Source organism: Rhopalosiphum maidis, chromosome 2, assembly GCF_003676215.2.
Source record: "Rhopalosiphum maidis isolate BTI-1 chromosome 2, ASM367621v3, whole genome shotgun sequence".
Lineage (NCBI taxonomy): Eukaryota > Metazoa > Arthropoda > Insecta > Hemiptera > Aphididae > Rhopalosiphum > Rhopalosiphum maidis.
Genome location: NC_040878.1, coordinates 7,422,083 through 7,449,050, shown reverse-complemented (window position 1 = coordinate 7,449,050; position 26,968 = coordinate 7,422,083). Strand labels below are relative to the sequence as shown.

The following is a 26,968-nucleotide window of genomic DNA, read 5'->3' as shown; positions in this document are numbered from 1 at the left end:
ATATAAGACCAACTTTATGATATAAGTATAATACAATAATTATACAAATCTAATTAATTGGTGTATTTTTTCAAAATAATTAATCTGTTATATTATTTTACGTTACGATAAAAGTATCAGTTTATTTATACAGATGTTTTACTTACCGTCTTATTGTTTCGTCGTTAAATATCCATCGACTCACTCATAATTTACTAAATACTAATAAGATAATTACAGGTAGGGATAGCGGTATAGGCGGTAGTAAAAATGAAAAATAATTAATAGACTAATATAAATTGTTTTCGCTTTAATAGTAATCTCTTTCATACATAATACACAAATAACAACAGTATAAAATAACATGTTTTTTCCATGTACAATATAGGGTTAAAAATTAGAAACAAATCAGTCGTACATTTATTCACGTACGTTAAATAGACTTAATTTCATGCAATAATCTTCTGTTTTGAAAAAAAAAAAAATAAAACAATATAAAATACAATTTAAGAATGAGCCAAATTAGTTATTTTAGCATTTTATTTCGCTAAATTGCATTATTAATCAATACGTATAGTATTGCAATTACTCTGCATTAATAAAAAATTGCTCATTTTATAGTTCAATCTTAACAACTAAATTATTAAGTGAACAAAGTTATCCAAGTGGAAAAATTATGGTCTAAAAATTTGAGAAACATAATATTTGCATTGTCTGCGGAACAACAATGATTCCTATATAGCCTATTCAACGTTTTTCATTCTATTTATTAGGTTTAAAACATCTAGAATTTAAAACTTAACAATAAATTATAATAATAATAATAATAATAATAATAATAATATAATAATAAATATATTTAACACTTAGGTGTGTAATTTTTACTAAAACATGTTAAAAGATTCTAAAAAAAAAAAAATGTACTTGCGTGAAAAAGTTCCTTGACCAAAATTGGCCCCGCATTAAGTACCTACTATAATATATTTATGGAATCTTTGGTCAGCTTTTCACACGCAATTAACCAGAATAAAAACGCTGGTTAATAACGTATGATTTATTATAATATAAACTTATATTTAATAATTTTAATAATAATAATAATAATATTAACTTATTATAATATTATAGATTCATAAAATGTTGGGAATATCGAGTTTAGACGCATGCAAATTGCTCAATAATATTGTAATAATTTGCAATATTACGGGTAGTACGTATCATTATATATCGATTTGTAGAGTAAAAGTATATCATGATTATCGCCAGAGTCGGCCTCAAAGGAACTTTTAACACATCTATCCACGCAGAATACATTGTCACATGTGTAATAATAATTAATAGTATATTATAATAACAATAAAACGTCTATGAAAATGAATAAATAGAAAATATTTTTTAAACCATTACCGTAAGAATATCGTTACATTATAATATGTATAGTATTATTATTTTAAAAATGGAAAGTGAAAAAGTGGCCGAAGGACAATTTTATGTAGTGGAGATTGTTACAGAATCATCGTACGTAGGTGTACAACAACTATCGTCAGCTCATTTTTTTTCTTTAAAGAATGGCAGTGCGTAATATTTAACTGTTATTTTTTAATTTATTATTATTATTTTTTTTTTGTACAGAATTTTGTATCGTGAGCACGATTTTTGTCGCCTATGATCGAACACCTACGCTGCAGTTTACGCTTCTCTTTCTACTACGACATTATGTAGAACTTGCACGCCGCACGGCGCAACTAGTATTGTATATATATATATATTATATTTTCATACATAGTATAACATAATTATAAAAATTAGACGGGCACATAATACACGCGTAAATAATAAACCTATTATAAAATATCGTTTCGACGTAGGTATGAATAACATAACATAATATATCGAAATGAATATAATAACGGTAAGTAAATAGTATTTTATAACAGTGAATTATAATATAATATGTATTATTATTATCATCACCGAATCGAATTTTGAGACGGAAAACGACGAGAGAGTTTGGTGGTACTCATAATTCGTCGGGCGGGGAACGGCGACGACGATGGTTGTTTGTTTTTGGCGTTTTTTGAGTTTCGTTCAAGTCGTGTCGCTCCTGTTCCTGGTCACCGCGGGCCACGTGTCGTGTCCGCCGTGGAGGTGACAGTCGCACCCGCAACGGTTGTGGTCCACGTGGGTAGACGAAGATCGCCGACGGGGTCTCATGGACATGGGCAGGACAGTGATCTTTTTGGGTGATCTAGGCTTGAACGCCGCTTCACCGCCGCGTTTGAGGTAGTCGTCGTCGTTGTCGAAGTCGACCCAGCGGCTCCGCTGAACAGCTCGTCGGCACGTTCACGCTGCAGGCCCGGCGACGTCTCGGCGGATCGGTAGTCGGTGTTTGGACGGTGGTTGTGGGTTTATTGAATCTTTCGGAAAATAAAAGAAGAAAATCTTGTAATGATGATGTCACAATCGTCGGTAACGTAATGTGCAGTTATTAATCCCTTAATAATAATTATAATGTTAGTTATAAAACAGAACTTTGAAGTGGCATGAAATATACCTGACGATTGGATTTTCCTAAGACTAACTGACATATGCCGGGAAATATACTGATTACCTACCCATTAAAATATATTTTTTTTATTAGAAATCCAGGGGTGACTGCGGTGAGAAATCGTCTGTAAGTCGGGTGTCTGCTAAACCGTGTCGTTTCGTGCTCTACTCATAAATACATAGGTAGGCAACAAAATATCGAGGACACAACACATACTATTTGAATTACATTCAACTCTACACGACACGATATAGCGGAAACTCGGTTTATCAAGTATTATTCAGTTTCTGTGGTAAAATTATGGTTACGCAGAAAAATCTGAGTACAGTGTAATACTTATACGGTACACGGTGTAATTGAAATACTTCTGAATGTCTTCATGATTTATGTTTTAATTTAAGAATCATTGTGTTTTGAGGGCTATGGTCGTGTTCTTTGATAATAAATTGAGTTTATTTCTAACATATTTCTTCTGATCGCATTACCAGATTTGTTACCTAGTTTAAATTTTTAAATCGTTAAGATCTTTGTTTTTTAAATTTTAGTAGGTACATTAGCATACATCGTATAAGGCACAGCGTTAAATTTCCAACGAAAGTATTTCTAAGAAAATGGTATAATATTAAATTTTTATATAATATTAATAAGTAACCTATTATTAAGTCATTGGGTAATTATTTATATATTAGTAAATAATATGGGACAGTACCGTTTCCTCCAACATAAATATTTTGCATCTTCTTCCAAATATGGTTTGGATTGGAATCATAGATGTAGGTATTGAAATTTTAAATATTAATATCGTTTTTTTTTTATATTATGTATGAAATTAAGATAGAAATGATTTGATTTGTTCTGTTATATATAAGTGTATTGCGTAACACTCCTAATGTTAATAATATATAGGTGATTCAAACATTGATAATATTTGTGTATTATATTTTAACCTGAAGTTATTAATCATTTTAAATCTAAATTATAGTTAATAACTTATAATTTATTATTATATTTTATTATAACGATTTTTGATTTTAATTAATTACACATTTTGTTGTTTATACATATACATAATGTAGAAGTAGAATAATTATATTGATCATTAAACGATTCCTAGGTATTAAAATTAATAATTTGTCCGTACTTTTAATAAATAAACAACAGTATTAAAATTTCTTGTTTTGATAATAGACAAGGACAATGTTTTTCATTTTTTTTTTTTTTTTTGGAGGAAAATAAATGCTAGAAAATACGGTACATGGGGGGAAATGATTACTGTCATAATATTTCGTTGTCTTTTCATTCAGAGGTTTATAATTAATAATCATTAATCGCATACCTATTATGTCAAAATCGCTTATGTGTAGTGCATACCGCTGCTGTGCGAACGGGCTACGGGCATCATGCTTATTTATATTTCACGTGGCTCATGTGCACTGTGCAGTCATTATTTAGATTACTGCTACACGCGTATAAAGCATCAGTCGTGTCAGAAAATAGCGAGAAGTGGTCAGGTAACGGAAGTGGTTAGTGCTTTAACATGGTTAGTGATTTAATGCGTTGGCAGTTGGTGATTTAAATGTAGATCTACCCACCTACCTATTAATTTTAATTTAACACTGTAACGTTTAATTTTGAATATTTTCACAGAAAATAAAATATTCGCACATATTATATTGTAATTGTTAATCATGATTATCAATATCGTAATTAATCGTCATTATTGATATTACTGAAATACCCGTTTATGTAGATTATTCCGATAATCGGAATCCGATGGATATACTATAGTTATCTATGATTTATACAGTTTTACTTTCGGATATGTACGTATGCCATGTTCATATAGACAGTATCTACCCCACTAGTTTATTAACAAAAAGTAGGTACTTTAGAATAATAATCGTTAATGTGAAGTATTGTGTAAGATTTATTAAAGTTTCCAAGAATATAGTATATTAATATTATCAAGATTTTTTTTTAAGGATTTTGCCTGTGATATATATATATATATATATATATGTATATTTATAGAGCATCAGCCAGACTATCGTTGCACTAGTTTTAAAAATATATTATAATAAACATGCGTTGAGCTGAGTCGCAAATTATTTTACGGTACTGTTACACACGTATGTGTACTTAAAACATATCGATAAAAAAAAATGTTTTGTATTTTAATCGTGCCATCTGCACGTGGTGCGTTGTGTGACGAAATATACATAAAGCCATAAAGCCTGGCAAAGTGTGGTTTTCATGTTTGCCTGTTTGCTGGCGTTTAATATTGTAGACGGAGTACGCATATGAAAAGGCTTTATCAGATTTATTGTGATCGATTGTTATTTGCTACTATATCCCAAAGCATACCCATAAAAATAGCACCACAAAAAATCCATACCACTAGTTCTGGACCCAAGTCGAAAGTTCAAAAATTAAACGCGGACCATAAATTACTATCGGTTTCATGATGGAAATTATTATTTGACCAAGTTTTATTTTAGTTATGCAGTGATTTCTTTTTATTTTATTTCCACCGTAATGACTATCGTCGACAGAAATGATAGCTTAATTAAATAATGTTCGTTTAAAAGTTAAAAGCAATACGGTAGGTTAATTATATTAATTTAAACATCTGTTTAAATTATATTATGATAGATAGATTGTAAATATGTCTTGTCGAGTTCTTTTGATCTTCCCATTTGTTTAAAAATCCAAAAATAATTTATTTGCTTACGATTATTAAATTGTTTGAAATCATAGTTAGAAAATCGAACATTTATAATATATTAAGTAGGATCATATATTTTACTTTAATACATTCTAGTTCAGAATATTATGTTTAAAGCATTAACGAGAATTATTCATGCTTTGGTAAAAATAAAAATACAATTTAAGGGTTTATTACTACTTTTAGGAGATACGATTACCTACGTATATTATGATAAACAAAAAGATAGACTACAGAAGGGTACTCGTACCTTATTATACGTGCCCGAAAACATTAAGAGCTTAATAGAAATTTATTATTCCATAAAAACATCTAAATAAATAAGTACTTAAGTAAATATCTACAACTGTAATATATTAGAATTTCAATTTAGTTAAAGTATCGCATATTCGCATGTAATTTAGTATACAGTTGTTCCATTAATTAAAATATGTTCAGAAGGTTTTTTGGTATGCGTATATATATATTAATAATTTAACGAAAATATGCATTTATATTTTGATGGGTAAAAATAATAATAAAAACAAAAAGCATAATACGTTGTTTTTCACTTTTTATACGCTATATAATATTATGCCAAGAACTTTGTGCATAAAGGTCTTAAAAGTTAACAAGGAAATTGAAAAAGACATATTATTTTTAAAAAATAAAATTGTTTTATACGTATAGTATGAATGAAATAACTATCACGTTAAAATAAAATAAATTAAACCATATTATTATTATATCAAAATCAAACACATAATTACAATTGAACTCATTCCAAATAAACGTACACAAAGCTATTTAACGCGAAAATGATGTTAGTCTACATAATAATATATTTGTGACGCGTACCGACATCGCTTATATTGTTGGGTATTAATGCATTATCATTTATCCTATTGTTATTATTAATGTATTATTGATTAAACGTTTATGTATACAACGCATAATGCATATAGGACAATTATAGGTAATATAGGTACATGCACACGTGCGTCAATGTTATAATATATTTTTTCGGTTATCGAACCTTTTCGTACCTTTTTTTTGTTAGAAAATTTTGGTTTACAATACACTATTTTGACAACGAGGAAGCTTGTTTCTTCAAAACTAACGATTTTCTGGAAAACAAATTCATCCGTCTACATGTTATATGTAGTATAAACTGTTGTAGATATAGACATATTTTATTGTATTTACAATTAACGTTTATAATATACATATATGACTACAGCTGGCTCGGTTTCGTGTGTATCGACAAGTGAGTTGTACTCGGTATATAGATAATAATAATAATAATAATAATAATAATAATAACAACACTGATCAGAGCTTGGAATTTGTTATATGCAATAATGAAATACGTGAATAGATGATATGCACTAAAAAAACTTAAATAATCAGTAAAATATAATTATATGCAATTACTTTTTATAAATTACGCACTTACATAAAAAAAGTTAAAAAAAATGAATAATGATAATACAATACATTTTAATATGGAAAAATATGCATTATCATAATATTAAACCAATTTTACTTTTTTAAACTTCAAAAATTAATATTAAATATATTCATAATAAAAAATAATCATCAACTCTATAGTATAATTCAAAATATAGATGGCCATGTTACGCGAATGCTCTTTATTTTTAAACTAGATTTCTTTTATAGCTGACATTTTTTTCTTGTTATTGTTGATTTATCAAAAAAATATGGGTACATTGTATACATGTGTATACAATTTTTGAAATATATGAAAAATCACTTAAATCTGGCAATATATGCAAAATTGTGCAATTATACTATATTTTTGGTTCAAGTATATTGTATTATGATACAAATTTTAGTTTCCTACCAATTAACAAAAATTTTGCAATAAGTGTATAGTGTTCCAAACCTTGATAATAAAAAATAATGTGACTTCATTAACACTTACTTCGGTAGTATGATCTGTATTTTGCTGGCGACGACCGGTGGGTCTTCGAATGCAGCTGCGATGGCGTAAGTTCCTAGTCCCGAAGGCAAATCGGTGGCACTTGGTGTGCTGCACCGGGGAGTTGGCCTATCCAATGAACAAGTCTTTGTCTCAGCGATTCGATGCTTGACGGGTATAATTGGCACGGCCACAGATCTGAAAGCGATATCAGATTTACAACAAAATATTATTGTATGAATGTGTCGACTCTAAATCAATGATAAATTATAATTATCACATTGATAGGTATGCAAATATAGCATTATTATATAAAACTACCACGGTTCAATAGTATACATACTTTGTATGTTAAATAATATATAATGGGGAAAGTGAGATGGAAAAATAGAATAGCATAAGATTAATAGGCTTTATAAAGAAGAACCTATTCGCAGTGAACACTGTTGACCTGTTGACTTAAAGATCAGATAAATTCTTATAAAGAGTGTTTTGTACGGGGCAGGGACTTGGACGATACCTACTCAAAATGAAACGAAAAAGGATTGAAGCTTTTGAAATACGGTACTAAACAAGAGCACTAAAAATTTCTTAGACCAAGGAAGTTAAAAACGAAGAAAGATATTTAAGAATGAATGAACATAAATATTATGGAAAACAATCAGAAAAATGAAGGAATCATGGTTAGGGCATGTAATGAAAAAAGACAAATGGATTACAATAATTATGGAAGGTAACGCAGAGGGGAAAAACAGGAAGAGGTAGACTTCGACTAATAATTATATTTATAAAACAGATCATAGAAGATATAGGAACAATTACTTACAAGGAAATTATGTAATTATGATAGGGACAAATGGAAGTCCATTGAAATCATCTCTAGAACAGATACCAGGCGGTCAAAGTATCTTATGATACTACGCGCGGTTTGAAGTATCTTATTGTAAATGATTTATTTATGTATATTTGTAAGTTTGTGTGAATAGTAATTGTTTAAAAAACGCTCAGCTTATTATAAATGTTATAAATTACTTGTACAAACCTTTCTAGCGGAAGTGTTGTCGGAACGTGCGGCAATTCTTCATCCACCGAATTCGGGTGGCTGAATAATTTTTTCTTCTCTTCTTCCGTGGCAGCAATCGAAAGCGATGACATAACTTCTGAGTCTGGTGACGTATCGTTGCTGTTGGCTGAGTGTACTGGATCTTGTGATCTATATAAAGTCAGTTAAACAAATTTATATTACATGTAGATATCATCTTAGGACGTTATTGCAAGGTAAATGAGCTTGCGTTTTACGTAATACAGTATTTAATATAAAAATTATTTACCTACTGAACCCGGGTGATAATGATGATTCTTCGAGTTTAACTAAATTATTTGTAACTTTGCAATCATTACTTTTGTTACTATTCCAAATATCATCTTTGATGACTTGAATATTTTTAACGGTATCATCGACAACATTAACTTTGTCAATTGATTTTATTAGCATTTCATTTTGGTGTGTTACCAAATCGTCGAATAGTTTCTTATTAGATTCGGTTTCTGTTTCTACCTGCTTAGGTTCATATGATACATGAACAACTGCCTTTGTGATATTTGAATTTGAATCGCTAACAACGAGTTCATCAAAACTATCATTAGGGGAGTGCAATGGAATTATTACCGTATCCTTTTCTATCTGAAAATCATATTACCACTGTAACGTTTTATCATTCAAAAGTTTTTCAATCATTCGCTCGGCACTTACATCTTGATTAAATTTGAACTCTACGTTAGTGAATTTTGGATCAATATCAACAAACTCCGACACACTAGATCGTTTTGGAGATTTCTTGTTAATACTTCTGAAACTGCTAGCTCGTTGTATAAGCGATCCCAACAGTGAACGACTTGATCCTCTACGGTCCTTAGATTTATCCAGTGTACCTAAAGTACATATATTTTATAATGCCATCCTGAACTGTGAAATTTAGTTAAATGTTAGTAGATAGAAAATAACACACGGAAAACTAATTGGGATGGCGAAGGAGTAGGCCTCTGTACGTCTTCAACGAGAGTGTCCTTCCTCTGTGATTCTTTCGCATTTCAACACCCCAGGAGGACTTATATCCGATATACACCATCATATATTATACAAGTGTTTGGAAATATCATTATGGAATTACTAAAATCTCTCCTAAGACTTATTAAATAACTGTTATAGTTATAAATTTAATATTATTGTTTATATTGCTTAGTTTAATTTTTTTACATTTTAACTAGATCATGAGTTCTACGCGCGATTAGCATAACTGTATGCCGCCTAATCTAAATTATATATAATTATGTTTCTAGGAACTAAGTCTAAAGAGCTTCTTAGTATAAATTTTATCCAATATTCATTATTATTAAACTAATATTTTTTTATAGTTTAAGTTTAAGAAAATATATACACTGCATACCTATTAAAAAAACTGCTATGAATTTTAAATAATTAGTTATGCACATACTTAACGTTTATCACATTTAGATTTATTAAAATTGTATATCTTTTTAGAAAATATTATCGAATTGAGTTAAATAAGAAACAAAAAATAAATTCTCTTATTTTTATGAAAATACTGATTTAGTTATGTCCCAAATTTTAGAAAGTAAATGATTTTTATGAAATAAGTTGATAAATATAATTTAAATAAATTATATTTAATGTATTAGTTTACTCCTTAAAACTTCCTCATATAACATAAAATGTTGTGATTTTGAAAAAAATTATTTTATTGAAATACCATGTTAGTCATGTTAATATGTTAAATTTTCCATATAAGTATGAGATAATTATTATTTAGTTGCTATATTAACAAGTGTAAATATAATAATTAATTATCACGATCAGCGTATCAAAAAATATATTAATTTGTTATGCGCACTAAAAACAGCAGTTAAGAAAGCACTGGGTTATTATGATTTGTTTAATAGCTAAAAAAAAAAAAGTAAGGCGCCGAACAAAACCGATTTTGGGGAATTTTATTGGTTACCGGTTTTCGGTCTGGCTTCCTTGGAAGACTCGGAACGCCTCCTGAGGATCTGAGCTTGCGATGAAGAGACAGATTGTAGCTGACCTGAATCGTCGTCTTCGCTTTTAAGTGGTATGATTTTCACTAGATCGTCAGATTTAGGTCTTCCTGAATTTTTTATGACTATCTGTTCCGGCGGCGGACTTCCCGGTGTACAATGCACTTGGACTTTAATCATTTGTTGACTTTTAGCAGGTGGCGCTGGATCACATATTCTTCTACCCGATAAATCGTCATCTGGTTCACTTATAAACTTTTGAAATTCATCTAGAATTCCTGGACTTACAGATCTGCTACAGGGAGCTTCATCTGGATGTAAATCATTGTCATGTTTCCTTGGTGGTGGTGGTGGTAGTAGATCATCATTACCTTCTGGTTCTACAATGAATTTTTGGAACTCTTCATAAATACTTGGTGAGATCGAACGAATGTTACTTGAAGTCGATAATGAAGGACTACCTTCAATAGGATTTTTATATGCCGTGTGAGGTAATGTTTTATGTATGATACCTTTTTCTTCGTCGTCTGGTTGTGCCATAAATTTATGAAATTCTTCGTGTATTGATGGAGATAAAGACCTCCCAAGATTTGGACTATCTGTTAGTCCTGACCCAACTACAGATTGAACTTCACGACTCGTAATGGAAATGGCCGAGCAACGATTTTTTGTATCGAGTTTTGTAATATTTACATCTCCGTCTTCTGGTTCAGAAATAAACTTTTGAAATTCTTCAAATATTGATGGTGACATGGATCTGGAAGAGCAATCTTGATCTATAGACTTTCTTTTAGTCATTTCAACACTCATCTGTTTTCTTAATTTTACAGGTTGTATCGGAGCTCCATCAGCTTCTTCATCTGCGCTTGATATGAATTTTTTAAATTCTTCTCTGATTCCTGGAGAACCTGACCTAATTGGTCTCCGTATTCTTTTAGACGATTCTATAGTAGCTGGATCTCTATTGATAAAATCTACCAATGTTCGATTTGTAAATGGCTTTAATCGTTTAGGACTAGTAGGATTAACAGATCCTTGTTCTGATGGATCAGGGTTTAATGGAATGTAAATTTGATTTTCCCCCGTAGATACCTTTGGACGAGATGCATTTTCTCTTGGTATAGTTGTTGGGACTTGTTTCGGTGCGTTACCCTGAATTATTTCTATATCGTCATCATCAAGACTTTCTAATGGTACAAATTTTTGTGTTTTTGGGTTATCAAGAACGACTTTTACTTTTGAAGTAGACTTTGTTTTTGTTTTCCTTTCTTTTAATTCGTTTTCCATGGCAATTTCTTTTGTAACTTTTATTTCTTTAACCTCTTTTGTTTCTTTTGATTTTGTTGTTTTCTTTACTTTTGCTTTAATTTGATCGTTTTTTATTTCTTTTTTGACAGATTCTACGTGCACTTTTTTTGGTCTTCGTTCGGTCTGAGTTTCAATATTTGCTAATTTTGGCCTGACAGTTGGTTCACTTAGATCGTCGTCTTCGTCGTTAATAGGAATCAGTTGGCGATTGGCAAAGTGTTCAGGTGATTTTGGACCACAAAAAGATGTCTCCAAGAGAACTCTGTGCGGTGATGAACCTCGGGAAGCTCTGGAATAATTCGATGCAGCAGACAAACGTGATGCTGCAGAAGCTATGGAGGCAGTAGAGTGTACTGATCCTACTGAAGAAACTCTGCTACTACGACCACTAATGCATAGAAAACCGGATTCGCTAGCTGTATCTCTTCGGTCAGCAGCAAAATCCGTATCCATAGTAGCATCAGAGACCTGTAAATGAAACAATAAGTATTAATTGAAAATATTTAAATAATATGTACAATTTAACCTTAACCTTATTATTAAAGATATTTTTCTTTATTCATTTTGTTATTATACATTAGTTAAATTAATAAAACAATTTTTGGAATTAATTTTTATGTTAATTGTTGAAAATTTATTTATGTAGTAATTATTTATTTTGAATGCATTGCTTCAATAGTTAATTTTTTTTCAACTCTACAATAATCAATATATTATATCCAGTTAAATTATTTCATTTAACTGGAATTTAACTTTAAATTTTAAAATTCAGTATTCATGAGTATTACAGTTGAACGATTTATGATTAACTGTTTTGATATGTATATTGTATAATTATTAACTATATTATTGTTAAACCGGTAACCATATTTTAATGATTTGAGAAGAAATATTTTTTATTTACCAACAAAATTTCATTTAATCCATATTTTGAAAGATCTAATTTAAAGTAGGTCAAAATCAGAGTAAAATGAATTTGAATATTAAAATATATTTATGGAAAAGTACAATATTTAATATAATTCAAAGGTAGTTCGATTAAATAGTTTGACATGTTTGTAATTTCTACTATCACTAAATGGAATTACATTGTTATTTAAGTTAAAATAATACCGCGTATTGAGGCTGCAGTTTTGATCGCCGCCTTCTGATTTCCGATTCAGTTAAATCGTGAAAGTTTAATTCTTCAGTACTGCTATGGAGATCAGGTATAATCTCTTCCGTATATCCTAGACCAGATTTAACAGATTCAACTGATTTCCCGTCGGCGTCTAATAGGAATAAACAACAATAACAATAATAAAAAAAAATTGTATGATAAACAAAAATCAAATTATAACCAAATGTTGTACATCCAAATTACACGCTACGGTTGATTTTTAATTATATTAAACACATTTTATTGCGTTTGTTAAACACGCAATGTTTACTCATGCACACTGACAAGGTTTTTGTAAAGCTAAAAAAAAAATAATATCTGGTAATTATATCTATCAAATTCTTGTAGAGAATTCCGTTTAATTGGATATAATGTTTGCCAAGATTATATCATATAAACATTTAACCGGCTGATAAACGGGTCTGTTAAATGTCTAAAATTCGTACCCTTCTTCTCGCCGCAGACGGTATACTGCTTGTATCCATTATTTTTAGCTATTGCGTATTAAAACGTTTTATTATAGACCTTGCTTGAAATTCACTTTTGATTTCAACGGCAAAACTAGATTTGAGTTTTGGCTATAAACCAATAAAAAACGAAAAAAGTTGATTTATACTTGATACCATATTCAAGTCTATTTCAGCGGAGATTGGACGAAGGAAAAAGGAACTGCAAGCGAGAGCAGGATTTTTAATTGTGAAAAAGTATGTTAAAATATACCTTTTATAACGTCATTATGGATTACTTGAAAACGAATTGATACGAAAAATATTCCTTTATAGATGGTTGGAAATACGTTAAAAAACTCAAGTATAAATAAGAAATCATACTAATTTAAACTTTATATGTGATAACTGATTAGATAGTAGATAAAGTACAATAAATCATAAAATGTTATTGTTATATTATAACAGTAAATTTATTTTTAATTTGTATCCTTCTTTCCATCTCTCTTTTCATATCCGATTATAAGTACCTTAATTACTAATTGTTGACTAATTTGACTCAAAAATATGCATTTGGCCCAAGAAAAAGTCAAATATATTTGGTTTAGACTATGATATTATATAATTTTATAGCGTATCTATTATTTATAATATTATAATATTTTATTTAGGTACTTAAACTCACCGACGAACAAATCTCTCTCGGGACTACTGTCGTCGTGATGTGAAGAACTGCTGGCTCGAGAAATGTCTATCCTTGGGGTATTTGGCATCGCCAAACATATCGTCTGTTGTCTCGACGCTTTGGCCGGCGAGTTCGGCACTTCCTCGATGTCTTCCAAACATTTGTTTTTGGCGTCAGCTTCCGGGCTGTCTAATAAATCCTCACTGAGATCTTCGGACGAGGCCAACGGAGGCAATTTCCTCACGTGTTCCGCACGCTTGTCCATGTCACGCTAGCGGCACGGTTGCCTGAAACCATAATTTCACAGGTATTTATATTAATACGCATAAATATTATATTGTGAGACTAGTACAAGTTGTGTTCGCGTTATTTGTTTTTATACTCATTATATGTATGTATATTAATTTATGAGATCAAAAATAATGGTTTACACGTTTTGTAATCACATTAAATCACTGCTGTCTTGACGAAAAAAAAAAAGAATTATTAGACCAAGTGGTTTTATTTATTGTTATATATCTTTTAAAGGTACGATGTTTCATATCCACTGAAAATCTACAATTTTTATCACGCATAATTTTATTCTTGTACTGAAACTATCGTGCTATAATGGTTTACAGTTGTGCATTTTTGCTAGGCACAAGTTAGTAAGCTATAGATATGTTAATTATATTATTATTTATTATACGTTGGGAATTTAATTATTCGCAAACATTTATTTAATATAAATGTTTGTCCGTTAAAGGTTATTTATGTATTATGGGCTGTAGCGTACTAAGGGCGTGCATATGTGTGTATGTTGTGTGTGTGCGTGTGTGTGTAGCATCGCTTTATCGATCCGTGAGACATCAGAAAGTCCCAATGACCTACAAATCGGCCACATTGCGTACGTTATACACATGTACCTGCTGACATTCAACGAATTCTCTTCGTGTTTGCATTGTAGTTAAAAATAACATCGAAACAGTGTCCAAGTTATAGAAGACATGTTTTTTTTTTCTAAAGAAATATTTCAAGTTCACGTTGACCTATATGGGATAGGTATACCCAGCCACTACGAGTAGATGTCAAAAATGAACGAAACGAATAATAATTATATAGGACTTTTTATACACGAATAATGCAAATTTGTGCAATAGTATTTGTGTTAATAATGCACGTATAAATGCACTTTAAAATAATGTCATTAAATGTACAAACGGAAACACTCGAAAAAATGTATCGGTGAATCCCCAAGTATTGAGGTCAAGTAGTTTCAGTCACCAAATTGTATATATAAAATATGAATTGTACCTGGACCAACGGGTGGGGTGGAAACTAATACCTCTCGCCTTTTTTCACCTCTCTTAAGAAAAATCAATAGTCTTATCCTGAAGTCTTATCTTGATTTCGACTGGAAGCCTTTCAATCATTATATTATTTCTTTTATAAGCTATTACATTTGTGTCTTGCATTATGTATTTTTTTAAAACAATGTTTATACATTCTAGTTATTTCAAAATAATTTCACAATTTATTTAGGTTAACTGAAGTAAATAATATTTATTTTTAATTTTTTTATTTCACTAATATTTAATAATTAATTTGGAAATTCCCATTTGGTGTATAAATTTGATTAGTTGATAGTTTTTTATATTCACATGATTTAAATAAAAATATTTATTTTTAATATTAAATTCGTAACATATCCACAATCGAATAAAGTATAAAATATTAGATTTTTAAAGTTGAATATTTCTTTTTCTCTATGTAACAGTAATCATTTTAAAGTACATAACTTGTTAGCTAATATATGATATAAGATATTGGAGTAGAAGTAGTTATTAATTTATCGTATAAATTATAATATAATGTGTATTGTAATATTGTAAGTTTACTAGTAAACTTAAGAGATAGTTTCACGTAGAAATAGAACTGTGAACGATCACCTTTTAGAATACTTGGAAAGTTTGATTTATTAATCAAGTTAATTTATTAGATGGTTGTTCAATAGAACTTAAAAAATTATTTATTTCAAATTATCAATCATATAGTTCATAAGAATTATTATATAATAATATGCGTCACTTACGGTGATAAATTAATACAAAATTAGAATTAGAATTTGTCTATTATATGGTTATTTATTAAAAAATTTACGGGACTACAAAATAAATTTAATGCTAAATAATATGTAGAAACTAACAAAACATACACTATTACACGTATCACAGTTATTTAATTAAACTTAGATGTACTGTAAAATAGTTCGAAACTTGATTAGTATTGAAACATTTGAACGAATACAAATAAGTAATAACATAGAGTAAATAAAAATACTGAAATACTTTCAAAGATTACATTTTATACGTGATTTTTGGTTTTTACTTAAGTTATAACTAGGTACCTTAAGTAGAAATTATTGTTGATGCATTACGGAATCACTTGAATTTAATTATTTTCAATTGTTGATTAGTATTTAGTTTATAATACTATAAACCATTTGTGGTAATATAATATTTAAATATTAAATGTATAAAATAATCTATGCGTATGATTTTATTTGTAAGTCACTTTACATGGACTATAGACATAAATAAACACGACAGTGTCATGTCAACAAATTGCCTTCATGATATATATAATATACCCACTGGAATTGTCCGAGTGTTGAATAATTTATGGACAACGACCCTAATATTATATTATCTTTTATGGAAAAGGGTTAAAACACCTAAGATATAATCAATTAAATTAATTATATCCTGTGTCATTAGGTAGGTAGTTGAAGTGATCTTGATGGAGAAAAAATAATATTTTATTAATCAATGTTTAACGTTAACCATGGACTAAATGAAAAAGTAATATTAGAAAAGTACTAGCTGAGTTTTCAAAAAAATAATAATTTTATTTATTGTTTAGTCATTTAATATTGTATCAATATAATTTTTCAAGTGGTATTCAACCTGCAAGCCTTTGCAAAAATACTAGCCTTATATTTGTACGGTTTGTGTTGAGATTTATCGTTTAAACATTTCGTTATATTACGCTCACACAAAGAATATAATAATGTTATAAAATCGAATAAAATAGTTATAACAGATGATTCCGCGTAATTTCGTTTAAACTGTAAATACGAAAACATTTCAATTAAGATTTTTGGTTGTTAATATATAATTGCTGTGCTATATAATATCGTGTTACATTACGTTTAAAAACGTATCGCCCCAATATAGTAATAGAGTGGTCTTTATAATTTGCGTTTCTCGTTTGTGAGCACGATATCATAAATAAATATAGCTTAATTTATAAATTATGAGTATTGGGAAGTAAAATCTTGAACGAAATTACTAAATCCACTAAAATATAGATCATTTTTATTTTATACTGTTAGACTTGTGTAATTTTTATTATAAATTGATGATCATTAACTACTATAGATTTAACCCGTACACGATGATTTGTTATGAATTTATGATAAATATGTATAATATATTATGTAATATGTAAATAATGTTTATTAAATTTTGGAAAACTGTAGTACGAAACAAACTAGGGGTCTCGTTTACGCGCATTGAAATACATATCGATGTAATATTATGTTAAAATATGCAGTCAACAACCGCGTGTTGTCTACTCGTCATGCACATCCATCTTTCTGCTATGTATTGTATATACCAACGTTCAATACATAATGATATAATGATATAGCTGATGCTGCCGTTTTGCGATTATTGCGAGATACGCGTGCAGTACATTTGGTTCAAAAGATATGACGGTCATCGGGCAAAATTGGAGACCAGCGAGCATATCCCTTCGCCGCACACTGTGGAAATTTAACACCCAGTGCTAGACGGGGTGGAGCGAAAAGACTATGGTTACCGAAGTGATAATATAGATCGCAGTCATTAAGAGGACGCCACACCCACGTAGTTTGTTGTCTCCCGGAGATGTTTAATTTAGATATTTTAGTTTTGAAACAAATTATGAGCATTTTCAAATTGTCTTTTATTCTCATACTTTTACATATTACACACTTATAACTGGCTTTAAATCTAAAAGATCGTAAAAAACTACTAATAGGTACATACAGATAATTTTGTTATAATTACATTTTACATGCATCTGTAAGACTGAAATTATAAATTCGCGGGTGTGGTACGGGCACACATAGATTTTATTTTAAAGGGGGGGGAAGAGAAATAAAAACATTTTAAAAATATGAGCTAAAATAAAACTCTTACATACCTAAATCGATAAAACAATAATATTCGTGTATTTTTAATAATAAGGTATAAGTATAGTGATCAATAATAAACGAATTACTTGTGTTGTCTAAGATAACTAGACAATGCATACATCATAGAAATATATTTATCAAATAATATATTCACGTATTAGTTTTCCAGAGGGGGAGAGCAAGTGTCTCGTATTTTCCTCCCTAATGGGTGCCCATGGAATGTGTCACTCTTAACGCGGCTGTATCATACTATATCATTATTTATAATTCATACAATATTCAAATATTGTTATATATAGTATAGTTCCTTGCTACGGACGGACAATAATAATAATGATCATCCATGCTTATTGTCTTGCAACCGACACATTGCCGATTTGCTCATTACATTATACTATTTAGCCACGCCCGTGGAATTCATATAACTCGTTTCCGAAATAATTTCCGCGCTTCCGTAATCTGATACCACGGATCCAAAACGCCGTTTTCCGTGGCCGGGTGATAAATCATTTTAAAATATAGTGTATTACACATTTACACCTTAATATCCTGTCATCTAAACTGCAATCGTCCGGTTGCGCCGCGTCTCATATTGACCTATTTTAGTTTTTCATATCCCGATTGCGGCCTATGAAATGTAGGCGGTTCACTGTATTTTTACACAATAAGTATAATATTGCGTATTCATGAGCTCATAATATTATTTTCGAGCGAATAGTGTTTTCAAGTTCATTAAAGATAAAAAAGTTGAAAGACTGCAATATTCCAAAGATGATGGGATGCAACTGTAATGTGGTTAATACAAAAAAAAAAAAAAATGAAAAATTTGAAAAATCAATATAATGATTGTTCATTATAGTATAGCGTTATATCATATTATTATGCTGTTATTACTTATTAACTTAATATGAGTGTTGTTTGATTATTCGTTTTATAAAACTTTTCAAGAATAGAATTTGTATTCTAAATGTTAAGAGAAAAATATATTATTACCAGTATATTACGAGATACAATAGAATTACACATAATATACTATAATTTTTATAGTATAAAAATTATAGTATTATTATTATTATTATTTATATTTTTTTTATTTTTATTTATTTTTTTTTTTTTGTATTTTTACTAAATCTATTTTATTAATACGTTTATATTTTATTTTGTGAACCAGTGTATATTAGGACACAATCGGTATATAAAAATCAATTAAATTATGTACTAAAATTGTATTTGTATTTTTTCAAGTAAAAAATAGCTACTACAATTTATATTTGTACATCAGTGTATGGGCTACACGAATTCAAGCCACGACATCTTGGATCCATACGTATCTATTATCATGATTGCTGTCGTACAATAAGCATGGCAAAATTAATGGGTTGCTAGCCTTAAAGCCAACACTTGAGTCGAGAAATACTTAGTTTTTAGTCATTTAAAGTGGGCCCGTTATAAAGATCTACCTCGGGTTTCTACAGGCTTACCTCCGGCCTCGATAACAATAAATATCATGTTCTGTAAATCCATTTGCAGCGTTTGGTCGATGACTGTTCAAACGTTTTACCACCGTGAGGTCACGACATTAAATTTATCGTCGTAGTCAGATGCGCATATTATATATGTATAGGTCTGCGTATTGCGTAAATCGCGAGGCATTACTGAACGATGTTTAAAAGAAAAATAGATAAAAAAATCTACACATTTTGTAATCGTATCCGAGTATCCGATATCGGATCGGACGGTTTGGCGAATGCATTATTGATGTCGGATAATAATATCGTTACAAAATAATGTATTACCCTCGGAATTATTATAATATTATTTATTATGTTATTACAATGCCGCGATCGCGCGTCGTTTGTAAACTTATTGTCGTTTCCCCGCAATTACCGAAACATTAGATATCGTTACCGATTTAACAATCAAATAATATTTCATGCACAAATAGGCATGCATAATACACGCGGCGTCGATAAAATCGTACGATATAAATTTCCCTACACACACGTCAGACGTTATAAGTATGATTAACAATGGACACGGAAAACGAAAGTTTTCGGGGCTTAGATAACAGTTTCGGGTCATATTAGCAAAAGCAAGAGTGTCTATTTCATTATTCATATTTGCGTACAAAGCTCCGATGAATAAAATGTATTTGTTTATACGTATTTTGGCATCGTTCAATCCGATAAGTAAAGTAGGTACACCCATTCACGTCAAATTGCGAAATTAATTACACGGACTTGGTTATATAGCTATTTATGTCGTCATCGTTACAGTACGGAGTGTAATGGTATCGAAAACAATAATTAGCAAATACGCTCTTTTTTTAAAGTCGGTAGGTTGAAGATATATACATATATTATAATATAGGCGTATTTCGTCTACATCAGTGTATAAATATAATGCACTTTAAATATTCGAAAGTTTCATGACACGACGAGAGGTTGTAAGCGAATAAATATTTTTAACGTTGATTTTGGTTTGTATATTATTTGCATAACATAAAACATATTAATGGTAGTGGAGTTATTTCTAAAAATCAAATTTCAAAATAATTGGGTTTAGCTTTCGTATAAAAATGCGATTTAGTGGTCGAAATGTTTATGTTGTTAAACTAACCATCTAGAATATAATGAGATTTATCCAAGGAGTGGTTCGTTTTATATTTTTTCAGAGAAGTAGTTTTAATACAGACGTTTTCTAATGGTATACGAATTGAATTATACAAAAACAGAATCTATAGTGTTTCATTTAATGCGAAATACTCCTATTTTATCTCTGCGTCGTTTTTATGGTTTTAAAATTTGCAGTTATTATTGTTTTATAATATAAATTAACAATAATTTACCTATATATTATTTATACGTTTGTAAAATATGATAAAATTTATTTTAATTTCATATTCTAAGCTGAATAATTTTAGAATATTGAATCAATAATCGATGCTTTAAAATGTTTATAAATTAATGTAATATTTATTAATAATAAAAATGTGTGTATTATTATTTTAAAAGAAATATCAGAATATATAAGGTTAAAAATAATAGCCAATAGGTATTGGCATTTGAAAGTCTAAAAAGAGTGTAGTTAAAAAAATAGATTGATTTTTTTAAATATAGTACTATCATTACTTTGAACTTAAGCTATACACACATATAATATAAATATACATATATGTATTATGTATGTATACAAATAGAATATAAATAAAATCAATGGACAAATAAGTATGGAGCGCTCGGTCGGGGTACTCGTTTGAATTCTATTCATTGGACGAGTGGATAATCCTATTTGTAAAAGCCAATTGAGTTGGAACATGTATTTTCGTTTAGCGACCACATTTTACTTAGGTATTATTGTGTATATATATATTAAACACTATATTTGACCTTACGTGACATAGGTAGCATTAAATAATTTGCAACATTAGGATTTTCAAACACAAACTATGTTAATAAGTAGTATAATATTTAATTTATAAATAGATAATAGATAATAATTATTAACTTGAAAGCATAAATTTATAGTGATTTATGCAAAAGACATAATAATTTATTGAACAAACCAAATACAATGGTTATAAAATAATATAGGTACAATTTGCTGTATTGATTTAATTTCTTATAAGCTTTTTAAATAAAACTGAATAAAGTGAATACAAGTTTTGCTTTTATTATAATCTAATAAATTTGATTTATTTTGTACAAGTATTAAATTATATTTGATGTTGTTTTACTTCATTTACATTGACTAGGTACGTAAACCTATTCAGTCTTCTTAAGAATGCCATTTATTAGTGTTTCAAATTGTAAATTTTAAATTAATTTGTCTTAGACTTTAAGTAAACAAACTCTTTGGATACAAATGAAATCTAAATACGGCTTAGTATTCGAGAAAGCATATTAAACAAACATAGCATGTCTTCGATTGTGAAATAATTTAACAGTGCGCCAAACAATTATTGATAAATTACGTGTACTTATATTTAATTTAAATGAACTTGTACCGTTCGTATATTTTGGTAGATTTTAGGCTTAGGTTTTATATGTATAATTGTATTCCATAACAAAACTTGCAAGAAAAAGATCAATGTAGATAATTACTCATTTATTAAAGTTTTAGTAAACACCTCTTTGATAGATAATAACTATTATAATTTATAAGTAAAATAGCTAAATGTTAATAAACAAACAATAATAATTAAAGATTATAAAAATATCAATAATTTAAGAGATGTGATTTAATTGTATGCATATAATATTTTACCATATTATACTGGTTATATTAATAATCTTTATTTTTTGGAAAATTAATTCCAATTTACAGTATATTATTAAGCGGGTACACTGACAATGATTGACACTTATATTATATATAAAGTATAATGATATAATATAATACGTATTGTATCGTTGAGTTATAAGAATATTATAATGATAATAAAAAAAAAAAAAAACCATAAAATTGTTTTTTTTTATTAACAACTATAATTAGTTATAACCGCGATGACAATTTGTTCAGAGATAAATTTATGAAATTAACATATTTTTTAGTGTTAGTGTTAGAGTCATTAAGATATTAAGCTATGAATTTATGAAGTAATTGTTTTTGTACTATTTAAGTACAATTATAATGATTATTCGCGTGTTCTACTGCATTTATTTTAAGGTTAATGCGTTTAAGTAATTTCGGGCAGTCGATTGAGTTGTTCAATAATAATTTGAATAGGAACTTTAACTCATTTTTTAAAACAATACTTTTAGTTTAGGGTAGATTAAAAAATATTTTCACCCTTATATACCCTAAATATGGAATTCTCTCGACACTGCCTTTAATGAAAGCAGCCTAAGAAAATTAATTAGAATTTTAGATTAGTACAGCACATTAATATATGATCTTGTACGGCGCATATCGCCCGAAACGATAACTGAACATATCGTTTTTACAATTCGTCTCGCCGTTGTGTCAGTTGGTTATTATAAGTACACACTGGTGGTGGGAGGGGAATTAGTGGCCTTTTATGGCATCATACTTCAACTGTATCGAGACTTTCGGTACAGCAATTCGGAATGATATGGCCATCGAACTCTCTTACAATATTACGCGTTGTACACCCAATGCAGTGGCAATCGTCCCTCTTATAGGAAATAAATTGTTCGGTATAAAATGTATTTTTAATTGTATATACTTGTTGAAAGAGTATGTTGTATCTGTAAGTGTTTTCAACACCTTACTAACGCAAACGGCATAGTAAAATAAGTTCAAACGGAGCATGACGCGTGACATCCTAATAAGTGTTTATGATAGACGGTTATAACTACATAGAGGTTTATATGACAACAAAATATAATAAAAGTCGTTTTATTAATATGCTACCGTATTTAACTCATTATTAGTAATTACTACATTTATTAGAAGACGTATAGCAGGTACGCCATTATGTGTGTGATAGATTTTGTTAACATTAATGCGTAATCAGAAACAGTTCAGTTACAGATAAATAAGACAACCGTTAAGAAGCCACACGATATGCAGGAAAACTTTTCCTCTGAGCCCTCACTTTGAAAACGCCCCTGTGCAATGATCGCAAAAAGATTCATATCAATCTCAAAGCATTGAATAAAAAAATTATGTGGTCGTTGCAGTACGTCGTATGCCGTTCATTCATTTCGTAATAAGAGTAGTGTCGTCGGGATCGATGGAGCGCGATGACCATTGGCGGTAGATAGACGAAGTGGCGTGCGGGGGGGGGGGTCGTGTGCGAAAGAATTTATTCGACTAGTATGTCCCACCCCGTCCCCGTCGACCAACAAAAGTCGGATAACAAAAAAAAACCCTTTTCCGTCGGGGAAAACCGTGTATAATATAACGTAATACGTGGGTTAAATGAAAAAACGAAATATTATTATGATTAGTGTATTGTCTCGGCGAGGACTCGTTTGCCCGGCCGAGTGCTTTACCTCCTCGGAAAAACAGTAGGTACAACGATGGACCACAGCGCGGTCAGGGTACGTATATATATATATATAATATGCACACACCGCACACCGCGGTCGTTCGGCACACTATTTTACAAACCATTAAAACATCATCGTTGTAAAATAACGATTTCGCCGTAGTATTATAATATTATTAAAAAAAAATAATATTAACGCTTATTTACGTCATTATATGTAGGTCACGTGCATCCCCCGGGTTGTCACGAGATCCGACGGCGGCGGCGGCGACGAAGGTGACGGTCGGTCGATCAAGTGCGGTGACCTCGAGTTTCGAATAACGTGAACACAACAATAACAATATCATCGAAAACCGATTTGGGAGGTAAGACAAACAACCGCGCGGGGATGCCCCTCACTACGGCCATATAATATACTGTGCGTGTAAACGCATCAACTGCAATTAAAACATAATAAATGTACGGAAGCGAAGACGACCGCAGCCGCAGTGGCGTTTGGAAACTCGAAACGTTTCTGACAGACAGACGATTCGTGGCGAGTGGAATCACTTACGATATTTGAGCATCCGCCGAAAAACGTACGGTTTACCGTTATACTTTTAATCGCCGGTCGCGGTAATTATTATACACTAAAAGCAGTCGACATACAATTTACTACCCGTTGGCCGTTGTCATCCGACCATCCATCTCGGAAAAGTTCGGAGACGATCGCACGTTCTCGTCGCGATGTTAACATTATATAATAATATATTGTACTGCAATATTTCATTTTATACGTACCAACGTCGGCGAATTGATGACGGGCGTCATGACGGCGGCGTCTGGAGCGCACGGCGTTCGTCTTCGGCGACGCCCCGGCGGCTTTGGTCGTCGGGGCCGTACTCGTGACGGTGTGCAGACGACGGTGACGGTTGTGAAATTATGTCGTGCAAACGGCAATACCGATAATGTTATCGATATGTCGGCGGGTAACGGCACAGTACACGGACGTATGACAATATACGACGGCGTGTACCGTAATAACACTGCTACCGGTGAGCGGCAGTCTCGTGGTCGTGGTTCCCGTTACCGTGGTATACGCCGCGGTATAGCCTATACAGGGGTCGTGGTACGACAGCAGTGCGTGTACGTACGTACAGACACGACACGGGCAATAATATTATTACCGCAGCCGACGATGCGTACTACTGGGCCAGACACACGGGACGCGCCGATCCGCCGACTGCCGGTGCTGCCGGTGATGACGCTGTCGCTGTGCCGCCGGGCGGCGTTTGCGCGCTCCCGAATCCCTTCTCCCCCGCGCAAACACGCGCGCACACACACACACACACACATACAAGCGCGTGCGGTCAAACGTGTATACACGTACGGCGATCGATTTGCGCACGCACCGTCGGGGATCCCGGCTCACGCACACGAGCGCGCGGCGCGCAAAATCGTAAATAGCTATACCCGCTGTGCACGCCGACCGCCGTCGTCTCCCGTCGCGGCGGCGCGTATCGCATACGACATTACACCGTACAACGTTATACGCGCGCGCGCCGCGCTCACTCGCCCCCCCCCCTTCCCCCCGTTCGCTAGGTCGTACGGCGCGACCGGCGACTGCAGCGTGTAGAGCGCCACGTCGGCCCACCGTAAAATATCTAATGATACGATGGCATATTACGGTGGCGTAGTAGTGTACGACACGAACGCACACGCACCATCAAGCCGTTTGCGAGCGAGCGAGTGCGTCGCAAGCGTCTGACGCGAACGGCCGCCGAAATATCATTTATACACCACCCCGTCCACCCCCATCACATACACACACACACACACACACACACACACATCCACACTCGCGCGCGCGGTCCCCCTCGCGTAACGCGTTATAGGGTGGTTTTTTTTCCTGGCGCGCGTTGGCGTGTGTGCGCGCCGGTTCGGGTGGCGCGGCGGGCGAGGGATGTATTTTTTCCGACCGGCGGTACGGCGGCCGCGCCCGCAGACGAGACGGTTTGATCAATTACCTACCTCGTGTGTCGATATATGTACGTGTCGAGGTGTGGCCACCCGCCCCGCTCCGTTCCCCGCGAAAATCCACCAGAAGTTATACGCATTGCTCTCTGCCTATACGTATACATTTCTCACATGTAGAGCGGCGTGTGCGTATAATACATAATATTCATCGTTATACCGTACTTTGCGATAGGGTAGATCTTCTGTGACGTGCTGTACGTCGCGTTTGCCTCGCTGCACCCCTAAATTTTTCGGGAAATATGTTACGGTACGATTAACGGTGATACGGGGGGGGGAAGGGGAGATTTCGAAAACTCCGGTCATAGCGTTGCGGACCCGGGTGCCGAGGAAACTTCCCAGCAGACGTCCGCGAATGAACGTCATTGATTTTTCACGGGGAAATCATATACAAACTGTCGAATCGACTATACGATTTGGCGGTATAAATATTGCGAAACGATTTTAATGATAGAAGAAAAATATAGTGAGTCTTGGACATTTTACTGTCTGGGATGCGCACTTTACGTTTTTTTTTTTATCGACATTTTACGTTTATGTCGCACAACCCACTTCCTAGGAATGCTGCAACGACTCTCTGTGGTGTCAAGTATTTTTGAATAAATCTAATTTTATTCACGGAAGCAGACGCAAAGTTTGTTTGATCTAGTAGTGGAAAATGTCAGACGGTGTTGTGTTGTCAGATGTGTGTATACGTGTCATATTCTGCACACCGCGAGCCAGTGTTTACTTAACTTCATACGATAACATAACATGCACTACGATAAATTAATATTTTTACACTGTGCGCTTTTAATAATGTCATGGAGTTGATAATCAATAAACGATATCCTTACTTATAAACAAGCGATTCAGACGGTTGTATAAGTACCCCTATTATTGCGATATAATTGTCTACGAAAGCAGTTAAAAAGGTCATCATCGTCGTATCCACGCCCTCCTTGCCTTTCGA

General features: G+C 31.8%; 1 protein-coding gene across 1 annotated transcript; it reads right to left on the bottom strand.

Annotated features, from left to right (window-relative positions):
• Window positions 1–266: 266 nt before the first annotated feature.
• Window positions 267–25,238, bottom strand: LOC113555290. Its single transcript, XM_026959713.1, is given in 10 exon segments — window positions 267–2,301; window positions 2,303–2,396; window positions 7,177–7,371; window positions 8,216–8,386; window positions 8,505–8,857; window positions 8,927–9,105; window positions 10,194–12,006; window positions 12,652–12,809; window positions 13,829–14,115; window positions 24,784–25,238. Coding segments are annotated over 9 exon segments (3,462 nt in total). The 5' UTR covers window positions 14,094–14,115; window positions 24,784–25,238; the 3' UTR covers window positions 267–2,067.
• Between the last annotated feature and the right edge of the window lie 1,730 nt (window positions 25,239–26,968).